This window comes from Acomys minous (assembly GCF_964271855.1).
Source record: "Acomys minous genome assembly, chromosome: 14".
NCBI lineage: Eukaryota > Metazoa > Chordata > Mammalia > Rodentia > Muridae > Acomys > Acomys minous.
In genome coordinates, this window is record NC_140496.1 from 111,773,355 (window position 1) to 111,786,403 (window position 13,049).

The window sequence follows — 13,049 nt, forward strand, 5'->3', positions numbered from 1 at the left end:
CGTCAGACCCTACTACATAGCAGAGAATGACCTTGACCTTTTGACTCCTGAAATTATGGTAATGGGAGTTGACCTCCAGGCCACACCTGCAGCCTTCTTATGTATATTTTATTCAATAAAACAATTTTACAAATAATTTCTTTAAAGACATTCCTATGTCTCCACAATCCTGTAACTGGATATACTTTACTTTTTACCAATAATAAATAAATAAAATACATACAGGCTAGTGCATATATCATTATTTTAGATGGAAACATGTTGGTAACAGGAAATAGGAGATGTTAATGAAAGATATCCAGTTATAAAGTCAAATTCAGAAATTAGAACAATTTACTCTGATTGAATAGACTGTGGGACAATCCACATAATAACAAATCACTTAGCGATGAAAGGATTTTATCTTGGGAGCTTGGAGTGAGGACAGGAAGTGAGGAAGCTCAGTGTCCAGCTGGCCTCTTGTCTCAGCTGCTACAGTCTAATTGATCACGACATGGACTTTTCAACCTTCTGAAACATAAAGCAGAAGGTCGTCCAAGTCGCCCGTCTGGCCTGAGGCTCATCAGGGCAGTGCCACACTGAACACACACGCTTTCTGTTGAAAGGGAAACACTTTGGACACTGTACACCTCTGGTTGACTTGGGCTCCAGCTTCTGTTTGTATTAGTGTTTGAAAAGTTATTTATAATTTGCTCTCCATGTTACTTGCCTGGCTTTTATCACCTGGAGGTTGTAAATTCTTATGTGCTCAAGACTGTCATTCAGTAAAATATGCTTAAGGCTATGGGTCCAAAAGGACTCATTACAAAAAGTGTATGTTAAGTTTCTGAAGCCATGCATATACTAGTTACTTCTGTCGATAATTTCCCTTGCTGAGGTCTTCAAAAGCTGTGACTACAGCAGAAGAGTCATAATTTAAAACAACATGATGTGAATAATAAACCACACAATTTTTTGTTAAATATTTTAAGATATTTGTTTTAAAACAAAAATTAATTAGACAGGATCATAATGACCTAAAATTTAAGAAAACAAATTCTAAAAATAAAGATACAGATGACCAATACATCAGAGTTATTAGGCAACAACTTTAAAAGAATCACAATATTCTGCTCAAACAGGTGGGAGAAAAGGCACCTAATGAGTTAGAAGAAAATGAAAATATAAATAGAATTTCACCAGAGAACTGAAATATGATAAAAGCTCAAATGGACTTGGATTGACAAATATCTCAAACTCAGTGCTTAATAAATAAATTTAAAACCATATTAGAAATCCAGAAATGTGAACTTGGAAGTAGAGTAACAAAAAAATTCAAAGGAAAGTGGGAGAAAAGATTTTAGTGCACAGGAAAAGGGTGAGAAAACAAGGGGAGGCAGAGGAAAGCGGTAAGGTTGAGGTCTCAGAAAGAATGAGACTGAAATATTATCAGTTGACCTTAGGAAGATGACAACCGTCAAAGAACCTCCTTACGGAGATGGCTTCAAATGTGGCAAAGGATCCACTGGCTAAAATGTCCTCGGTTCTGCCACAGACAGAATTCTGCCTAAAAATGGGCAAGCTTGGATGCAGGCAGAGTTGATGGCCAAACTCTGCCAAGACATGGTAAACAAGTCCTCAATAGTTCCTGCCTCACAAACATGTTCGTCAGATATATTGTGCCAGAAGGCTGAAGATGATGCTCCAATGTTATAGAGAGTTTTGGGTGACTGTTCAGGCAGAAAACTGTCTCTGTCATTTTTTCCCCTCTTTTCTCATTTTGGAAGCTGCTAACCTGTACTTCTGGTTCACTCAAGTAAAGGTTTATTCCTTCTCAAGTCTCTGATGGGTTTGAAGACCAGATAGTTTAGTCTTAGATTCAGCCTTAGCTATTTAGGGGTTATGATGTTTTTAGGCCTAGACAGATGTTTTAATTTGACAGAGATGAGATATGATAGATATTGATTCTCATTCAGAGTTTCAGAATCACCAAGATAGGAAAGATGTTTTCTACAAGGTTGCCCAATACAGTTAACCAAAAGACCATGAATGCAACATTCATATAATCCCTGATGGTTTCGTGGTTCCTTTTGCTGTATGTAATTTTTATTTATATGTAATAATATAAATGTATATGCAAAAATAAATAAAGTATTAAAAAAAGAAATACTACCTGATAAAATAATGGCTAAGACTGTCCTAACCTGATAGAAGGCTTTATATTAGCAGTAAAAACAAAACAAAAATACATGGTAGAAGCATTAATTTTACTACACATATAGTAAACTGCAGAAAATGAAAAGTAAAGGGGGGAGGGTATCATGTGTTGGCTTTAGCACCCTGGACTAAACAAATAACAAGCGTTAGATTCTTATTTTCATAGGAAGATATTAGGCAATCATAATTATTATACTTAAACAGAACACTCAGGAAAGGTGGTCTCTTCATCCTAGCACTCTGGAAGCGAATGGCAACGAATCAGGAGTTTGAGGCAAGCCTCGGCTATGGCAAGAACCATTTCAAAAAACCAAACTTTAGCCCTGGATTAGAGGTATAGCTTAGTGGTAGAAAACTTTACTATATATGCAAAGTACTGGTGTCCAGTACCCAGAGCTGCCAAAACCAAACCAACCAAAACAACAAAAACACAAACCACACACAGACATTATGGTACTAACTCCCATTGCAACCTTTTCTAACAGTGAGGCCTGGACTTAAACATTTTTTTGTAAACTTCCACAGATAATCCTGATGTAATGTTTCTGTTTATAAAAACCATGTGTTTAAGTCAAAATATATATTTTAACTCTGCTGTGTATTTGCTGATAAGAGTACTTCTGTGTGATGGCGGTTTCATTAATGTATGGCATCTACTTCTGGGGAAAGAAAGAAAGAAAGAAAGAAAGAAAGAAAGAAAGAAAGAAAGAAAGAAAGAAAGACGGCCAGCAGGAGGGGTGTGAAAAGACAGGGCAATTAGTGGGTGTGTAAATCTAACCACAATACACTGCATACATGAGTGAAACTGTCAAAAACCATTAAATATCTATTTAAAGATTAAAAAAGAAAAAATATGGAGGGCTTTTGAATATCAGGTTAACAGGCAGAAACAAAAACTCTCTAGGTTAGAAAATTAAAGTTAAATAGACATTTCTCCAGCAAATGGTTAATAAGCACATGCAAGTATGCTAACATAATTAGCCACCAGGAAACTGCAAATACAAACCACAATGAGCTGTGACAGCCACACTGTGCATGGACTTCAGAACCTCTGTGAAAAATCCCAGGACAGAGGGAGAGTAGAGACCTGGAGAGTGAGGGTGAAACGTCACCAAGACAGAAAGGAAGCTTTGGAGAGCGAAACAGAAGGAAAGAGAATTTAAATCCTTTCCCGAGGCCTCAGTCCTTGAGAATATCTTTTTCCTAGTGAATGTGTGAAGATAAGAGTTGGAAAATTCTTTTCAGCAACACATTTTTTATGAGCAGCAAGAGCAAAAAAGAAAGCAAGTGCTTGAGCTAACGAGAGAAGACGGTAAGTAGAGGGAAAGAGGAGATGAGAGATTAGACGTGGTAGGGAGAAGGGAAGGGGGACGGAGACAGTGAGGGGAGAGAGAAAACACACATGGAATAGGACACACAGGGGAGAAATAGAGGTAAGGGAGACAGACAGACAGACAGACGACTGGTAGATAGAAGAAAGCCAATGGCAACAGGAGTATCTACAGGCAGCATACTCTTTTATCTCACCCAACAAGAACAGTGCCAAAAGCCACCTCATGTTCAGAAGGCACTAGAGGGGAAGGTCCCTCCAGAGCTTATGCTGGGAATTCATAGCAAGTATTTTTGGACTGTCATCTAGACCTCGCCTGCAAAATGCCCCCTAGATACAGTGGTAATTCTTTAAATCAGAACTGTAGGATACAAATCTGCCGAGTCACAGATTAGAGTGAACCAGAGAGAGAAAAGTATGGCTCCCACAACCATTCTAACAACAAAGAGAGGCCGACCCGGGACATGGGCGTGCATGAAGGATGTCAGAGAGACAGGCATGGTTTTCATGACCTTGCCAACAACACACAAAGGCCAGGACCTGTACCCCACAAAGGATTGCAGAGAGAGGCCAATACCTACATCCAGGTAAGAATCCTGGTGAATAGAAAGGACCATTTCACTCTATGATATTTATATTTTTAGTGCAAACCAAATAAAATCCCCATCTCATTCTTCACAGAATAGGAAAAAAACTATAATAATAATAATAATAATAATAATAATAATAATAATAATAATAATAATATAGAATCATGAAAGATTCCACATTGCCAAAACAATCCTGAGGGAGGAACAATGATGGAGAAATTATCATTAGATCTTTATATTATAGAGTCATACTAATAAAAACAAGATGGCACTGGCACACCTAATTTCATAAAACAAACACTACTGTATATAAAGGCACAAGTTGACCATAACATATGGGTAATGGGGGACTTCAACAACCCACTTCTTTCACAGATCACACAGACAAGAGGTTGGTAAAGAAGCACCTGAGATGACTGTCACTATAGTCAAATGGATTTAACAGGCACTCCAGTGACACACATTCTCCTCAGCAGCTCACAGACCTTCTTAAAATATAAGCCACACTTTGGAATACAGATCAGTCCTTAACTAATACAGACAACTGAAGTCTTTCTTTTACTCCCTCTGATTACAGTGAAATACAACTAAAAATCTATAGCAAGGGAAAGTATAGAACACACAAACGCACAGAGATTGAGCAACGTGTGACAGAGTGATGGATGTGTCATGAAAGAAACCAGCACTTTAAAACTTCCTAAAGTTTTATTAAAATGGACACTATGAAAGTAGCTCCTAGGGAAAGTTTAGATCTATAAATGTTTGCATTAGCATTAGAGAAATATCAAATAATTAACTACACTACAGGATCTTTTTAAAAAATTTTTAATTTTTTAATTTTTTTATATTTATATTTTATTTTATTAATTTATTCTTGTTACATCTCAATGGTTATCCCATCCCTTGTATCCTCCCATTCTTCCCTCCCTCCCATTTTCCCCTTATTCCCCTCCCCTATGACTCTTCCTGAGGGGGATTACCTCCCCCTGTATATGCTCATAGGGTATCAAGTCTCTTCTCGGTAACCTGCTGTCCTTCCTCTGAGGGCCACCAGATCTCCCCCTCCAGGGCACATGGTCAAATGTGAGTAAGAAGAAGCTGATGCACACTCTGCAGATGGAGAGAACACCAATGCAGACCCCAAACGGAACGGAAATGAACAGATTCAGTGAAGCCAAGACTCAGTTCTTTTAAAAGACAAATTTAAAAGAATTGCAAAATGTTCATCAAAATAAACACATTGAAGAACACTCAAATGATAGAGTTGAAGACCAGCTAGCTTAGTTCTACAATGAATCTTAGTTGTTTAGGGGTTAAGAGGCTTTTAGGTCTAGATAGATGTTTTAAATTGATAATGACAAGATATGATGGAGATTGATTTACATTCAGAATTTTAGACATACCAAGATAGGAAAAGTGTTTTCTTCGAGGCTACCAAATACAAATAGCCAAAAACACTAAGAAGGTAGCATTTATATAATTCCTGACTGTGTCATGGTTCTTCTTGCTATAGGAAGTTTATTGTATAAATGTGTAATAATATAAATTTATATGTAAAATGGTTAATTAATAAAAATATATAAGAGAGAAAATGGAAATACAGGTACAGATGAAATTTAAATGATCTTTAGGTATTTGAAAGCCTAAATTCTAATAAACTAGGAAAATGTAGATAATTTTCTAGACAAATCTGACTTAAAAATAGCCCAAGAGAATATATATAAATAACTTAAGACCAAGAAATCATTACAAAGTTTCCCAAATAGCAAAAGCTAGATGTACATGCTGCTGAATTCTACCGACCTTTAAAGAAGAAATAGCACATTGTTCCTCAAACTATTACATGGCTAAAAATGGAAGGCATGTTATCAAGCTCAATTTAGAATTCAGTATTAGCTTGATATCAAAGCAAATAAGAACATAACAAAAAAGAAAAATTATAAACCAGAATCTCTTATGAGCATGGATGCAAAGATTTTCAAAAATGCATGCAAATCAAATTCCATTATGTATTGGAAAAAAAAAACCAAAATATAACCCATTTACTATAACAAAAAAGACCTCATTCTAAGAAATGGTCATTGGAAACATAAATCTATATTTCAATGTTTATGTATTATATTACTAGACTTATACACAGAAATCACCTGATCATCTCAGTAGATGTAGGGAAAGCCTCTGACAAAATTCAACATCATTTATGATAAAAAACAAAGAAACTAGGAAGAGAAGGAATGTACCTTAATATAATAAAGTCTATGTGTAACAAATAGCTAATATGTTCCTAAATAAGGAAAAACTCAGTGTTACCATTAAAATCCGGAATGAAATAATAGTGTTTATTTCCTACACACTTCTTCAAAACAGTGCTTTAAGTTTTCACTATAAAAGTGAGCTAAAGAAAAGATATTAAGGAAAAGTTATGTGTCAAATTAATTCTGATGCAGATAATATGATCCTGGGCATCAGGTTGTAAAACCAGTAAATGTTAAGTACTGACAAACACTTCAGAAAGTGTCAGAAAACAAAATTTACATATAAAAAATCAGAAGTTTTTCTATGTATGAATAAGGAACACAGTGAGAAATGAATCAAGAAATCAATATTACTTATATAGCTTCAAAAATATGTATGAATAAACCTAACCAAGAAAGTTAAAGTCCTCTATAGTTTTAAAACAATGAAGAAAGAAATGAAAGAAGATACCAGATTATGGTAAGATTTCTCATGATCCTGGGTTTACAGAACTGATGTAGTGAAATTATATAGCTATATTACCAAATATGTTCTACAGATTCAATGCAATTCCCACAAAAATTCCAATGATACATTTACAGAAATAGAAAAAAATTCCTAAAATTCTCAGGAAAGCTCAGCAGACCCCATGCAGTAAAAAAAAAAAAAAAAAAAAAAAAAAAAAAAAAAAAAAGATTGCTTTTAGGTAACCTGATGTCTGATTTGAATGCAGAGCCAAAGGAACAAAGGGCAGGATGTCAGTGTTATAGAACAAGACTTGCAGACCAAGGAATAGCCTAGAATTAGAGTCAAACCCACAATGCTTCAGTCATCTTATTCTTTACAAAGATCCAGAAAGCAAACACCAGAGAAAAGATGGCTTTAATAATGGTGTAGAGAAAGATAGATCTCTACATAGAAATGAGTGGAATTCTCTCTCCACCTCTCACCCTGTATAAAAGTTAACTCAAAAATAATTAATCTAAGGTCTCTCCTGGAGCTCTGAAATTGTTAGAGAGAAGCATAGGAAACCCTCTAGAGACACAGGCGTAATCAAGGACTTCCTGCGAAGGACTCCATCGTTCAGGAAATGGTAATAAGAATTGACAAATGAGATCACATGGAACTAAAAAGCTTCTGCATTTCAAAGGAAAGAACCAAGTGAAGAGAGAGCTTGGAGAATGGGAGAAAGTCAACGTCAACTCTGTGTCTGACATCTAGAGCAAATAGAGAACGCAACCAAATACTCCAAACTAAACAATCCAATCACAAAATGGAACAACAGAGTGGACCAGCAGACAGTGCTCAGAGAATGAAGTTCAAATGCTCGTTAACACATAAAAGATAGGACAACGCAGACAAAGGGCACATTACAGTTCATTACTATTCCATCGTATCCCAGTCAGATGGCTATCAGGAAAAGTTCACAGCAATGATAGTGAGAAGGGAGAAAAAGGTAACTCTCAGTCTTGCTGAAATGTATGTTAGTCTGTTCATTAAGGAAATCACAATGGTGGTTTCTAAACATTTCAAAAGTAGAACTTCCATATGACTTAGCTTCACCTGTGTATACATTCCAAGAGTCTGCATCAATATGACACAAGACATTCGCACATCAATCTTCGTTACACTAATATTGTAGCTGAGTTATGAAGTCAGCATAGATAGCCATCAACACACACACACACACACACACACACACACACACACACACACACACACACACACTTTATCTTAATATGATGATCTCCAGGTATATCCATTTCCAGAAAATTACAGAAATATTTGTAGGTGAATACAAATTATTTATACAATAAAACAAAAAAAAATACAGTAAGCAATTTTGATATTTACTACCAAAAATGTGGAAGCTAGAACATTATGCAGTGACTCAGATCATAAAGCCTGTAAATACAAAGTTCACACATTGTCAAGGGAAATAAAACCAGAAAACATATTTTTTGGGATGCTGGGGAGGTTTCATCAAGCATAAAAAGATATTATCTGAGATACAGATATGTAGGAAGAAATGAAGAGCAATGGACAGGGCAAATAACTGGTAACTATCAATGGATATTTATGACGGGAACGATGTGAGGATGAAGCGATCTCCATGAAACATGCCTTGATGCAGCAGAAGATGGAGCATCATTCAGAATTCTATCCCTAGCAGAGAACTGCCCAAATTCACTGAGTTAAACTGCAACAAGTGGATGTAGGCTGACACAGAAAAAGAAAGGAAATAAGAAGAAGAATCAAATTAGCAAACAATCTCAAAGAAAGTAATGAAAGAGAGAAAAGGGAACTTGCACAGGGAGGTTAAAGATAAAATAAGAAATAACACAGAAAATACAAAGAAGCAATCTCAATTAAACCTAAGTGTAACTTAACTACACATTCCTAGGAAGATCAATGTTTCCAGACTGGATGGTGTGTACAGAGAACACAAATTCAAGAGCAAGAGGGTTGAACAAAGGATGCAGCAAGAAATACACACAGATGTTAACTAAAAGAAAGCTGCCAGTATTTAAAAAAAATTAAAAAAAGATTTAAAACAAAATTTTTTATTAATGATAAAAAGGCACATTTTGTGAAATTTTCACCAAATAAGCTGCATAACTTCATTCTGGTATCACCTGAGTGCTTTGTACATGATTTATATATTCTTTTTAGTACTTCAGTGTATTGTTTAAACTTCTACAGTGAGCTCAGATTATTAATATAATCAGGTATTTATAGTAAAGTTATTTTTACGTTCATCAGTAAAAGGAAGAACACAGACAAAAGAATAGGAGTTATCTTTATCTAAACAAAAAGAATCTAAAATAATTTTATCATTCCTGCACTGATTGCAACTAGAAAAGTTGCCCACATTGTGAGGCCAGGAGAAGCAGAAACAGAGCAAGCAAAGATTGTATGGAAAATATAATTCAACAAATAGAATATGTGAATTAAAACTGGACTTTGGCATGGTAAATCTGAAATCTCCCACTTGCCCCTACAGACAGAAAACAGCACAAAGGTGCCATACTGGATTCATAGATCAACTCTCTCAGTGTTAGACTGGCTTAGTACCCATCTCAGGCACTGACTAATTGGAAGGCACGAGTCTTTGCCTGTCAGTCACTCTACACAAGAACTTTCGTCAGCTTTGAATACCAGTAACTTATTTGGAAAGTTCTTAGTTTGAGTTTACTCTTAATTTATGGTTTAGTTCCTTCAAACATAATCCTGATGACTGAATCTTAAGCCTCAGAGCTGTCCATGGCTAATGTTCACCTTTCACTTCGTAACCTGCCTTCTGACTGGAAAAGTTCCTGTGGCTTCAAATATAATCTCTGTCCAGGCTACTCAGTCCATAGGCTTGACTCCAGCTAGCTCTCCACTGTGGTCATTTTCAGCTTACTGAGTTTAGAGGTGGGAGACTTCAGCTTCCTAAACACACTTGCCATGGTAACAGACTCCACTGGAAGTCAGCTGCCCTCCCCTCTCTCCCTGCCTTTTAAAAAATGTTCCACGTCACAGCTTATCTATCTAAAGTTATTACAGAATACAGAGTGTGCATGCATCATTTCCATTTTAGTTAGTTTTTTGATAATTTCATACATTCTATTTTGATTGTCTTCACTTCCTTCCCCAAACTCCTCTAGATATATCATCCTTGTCCTCCCTACTCAACTTTGTGTCTTTTCTTTCTGTTTTTTTTTTTTTTTTTTTTTTTTTTTTTTTTTGAGGCGGGAGAGGAGGAGAATACATCAAGTCCATTTTGTGCTGCCCAAGTATTCTTGCATATGCGGCCTCACACTGAGCAAGTTAGGCTAAGCATGGTCAACCTACCAGGGCCACAACCTTAAAGAAAACTGACTTTTCCTTTCTGCACAGCTATCAGTTGCTGAGGCCTTCAGCTAAGGGGTGGGACTTCCTGCCCACCTCCCTTTCATGCTGGGATTTTGTCTGGATTGAAGATGAAGCCAGAGGCTACGGATGACTACAAGGAAACAGTGTTTTCCCTGTTGCAGCATGGCAGTTGCACATATGAGTGCATGCAGCATGCACAAGATGTTTCAAATTAATGTCTTCCCTTCTCTTGTCACCACCTGTTTGGGCTCCTACTATTTACACCTGGCTTCTTTCAAGTGTCAGCATCCTGGTTGCTAGCCGCATACCTGCCGGAGTCCGGCGGCATCGGCCACCTACTGTTTTCCACTTATTTAAAGAACAATTCTATTTTTAGTTTCCTTACTGCCTTCTAAACATCATGGACTTCTTGAATATTTATTGATACGTACATAAAAGTATTTATAAGCATACTTCCACCATTTTCCTCCTTAAGTATGAGGCTGCTTAGGTGAACTATAAAATTGACTGCATTTTGAAGCATTCTTTCACATTTCTTCCAACTGTAAGAAGTATTGCTTTCTGCTAGCCCATCATAAAATCTCTAAATGTGTAAGTGAATGCCTTAAAGGCAAATAATTTACATTATAAAATTTTTATCTTCACTTAGCTATTGCTAAGTATGCTTTCTCTCAAATTGTGTGGTCTCAATTGTATAAATATTTGATAAACTTTATATATAAATTGTTTATCATCTGTAATTTTTCATTCATAAAAATTTCAAAGGATACTGAAAAGGAAGACACTTATTTTGGCTTTAGGATTCTGTGTTGCTAAGAAACTCAAATACAAGTTATATATTTTCTATAATTTCCATCATAGAACTTTCTCCTTACATAGGATTTTAAATACATAAATACACGCACAATTAAAAAAATTTAATGTGAAACCCATATTCTTATATACTTTTGTTGGCAAATATATTACAATCATATAAATACTGAAAAAACTTATTGTACTTATTTTTAAGACTTAATAACTTATGACACTAATTTTTATCTTGAAATGATATTCATGTGCACATATATGTAAATGTTTGAAGTACTAATCCATAGTTTGAAATTACAAATCTACTTGTAGTAAAATATTTATTGTATGTACTTTCAAAAATCCTTTGGCCTGAACATTTGATTCTATTATAATATTCAAGATAAATTTGAGGAGATTCAACTTTGAGCACAGTACTATGAAGCCAAGAGTGCTTCAAACCTTCTCTTGCCATTCCCTTATTCTTATTTACCTTTTCTCTCTGTGGAGCCCCCAACATTTTAATCTATTCAACCACACATTACATGGTTTTGTCATTGAATCTCTGATGTTATCTCTTGCAAATGTCAGGGTGTGCTGCTCAGGTCAGAGCTTCTACTCTGTGCCTGGGTTTTATTTCATAACACCTCAAAGTTTTGAAGTGCAACCCTCAAAAGTGAATGTGTTATTACAAAATAATTTCCTCAAATAGCTTATGACACGCATGAATACATATGTACCATGGTTGAATATGTCACCAGAAATTAGGAGACTGATTTACTCTTTTTATGACTGAATAACTGTTGAATTGGGAATATAAAAGTAAGGCCCGGGGGAAGACACAGTACTTAATCTCGCATTTATGTTAAAAAATGATTTCATTATTACTGACAGAAAATGAGTTTCCAGAAACTCATGATGGCCATTATTCTTCCTAATTATTTTTGTGGCATAGTAGAGCTTAGTACAAATATTGCTAAGCATCTCTTTAAAGTGGTAAGAATGTTTGGTCATCATAGAGTCAAATCCCCAGAACATGGCTGAACCCTGTACACTTAGGCATAGGAAGTATCACAGTATCTACTTGCTAGTCACTCCTGTCTCTGAAGACGTCTAGGCTGTGGGCACTTTGACTTGCATTCTTTTCATGTAGCGGGCTCCTTAAAAAAAAAAAAAAGAAAATTTAAACAATTTTAATTAACTGTACTTATAAATTGACAAATGCATCTAAATGAACACAGTAAACAAGACCAGAATGTTCAGGGACATTTCCTAACATTGTCACTCCCCGAAACACCCTTCAAACATTTGTGACATGGCCGTGTAAATTCAGTGTGTGACCTCTGCTTTTGAAACGACTCTTCATCCCTGTGAGAAGACTACATTAACTGTAATACCCCCTTTGCTGATTTAATACTATACGACCTGAATGATGGGTACACAGTGCTCTTTCTTTTATTTTGAAAATTATAAAACATAATTTCTTTTAAAAATATACAATTTGTTTCCTACAGATCAGAGGAGCTTCCAATAATTCCATTTGAATGAGGTTTTATGTTCTCATTACTATAAACACTGAATTAGTATTTTCCAGTGATCTTGAAACAAAACAGTCTGCTTTGATGTGGTTAGTTCTCATGTAGAAGTGGCCATGGCTGTTGTTCTCCCCATATCATGGATAACAACAACAACAACAGCAACAACAAACAAAAAACAAAAAACCTGAGCCAAACATATTCCAATGCACTTGTAATAATTAAATTTTGGTGAGTAGTTTTCATTGGGTGAATGAAGTTATATACATTTATTTTTCATAAAGGTTTGACTTCTGTATGTGTCCTACCTATGGTTGATGTGAGAAATAAAAAAATTTTTAAAATGTATTCATTCAAATATTCTATATTAAGTCTTTCCATCCATAGCTCATCTGAGACAATCCCTAGGGAATTATTAAATTATCCAGATTATATACATCCATCACTTACTATAGAACTGAGAAGCATCTAGTCCAAGCAGAGTTAGGCAAGGCTAGAAAGTTTTACAGAGTTCCAAAA

General features: G+C 35.6%; 1 protein-coding gene across 14 annotated transcripts in view; it reads right to left on the bottom strand.

The window, feature by feature from the left end:
- Window positions 1-13,049, bottom strand: part of LRRC7 (leucine rich repeat containing 7) — a 474,653-nt gene that overhangs the window by 320,035 nt on the left and 141,569 nt on the right. For 2 of the 14 annotated variants that reach the window (XM_084757049.1, XM_084757047.1), the window contains exon 3: window positions 12,080-12,155. The exons of 11 other annotated variants lie outside the window; for them this stretch is intronic. Coding sequence is in view for 2 of the 3 variants with exons in the window: in XM_084757047.1 (XP_084613173.1) it covers window position 12,080 (1 nt within the window). In the remaining variant the exon portion in view is untranslated. The remainder of the gene's footprint in view (window positions 1-12,079; window positions 12,156-13,049) is intronic. One more of the 14 variants, XM_084757048.1, reaches the window with a different exon arrangement.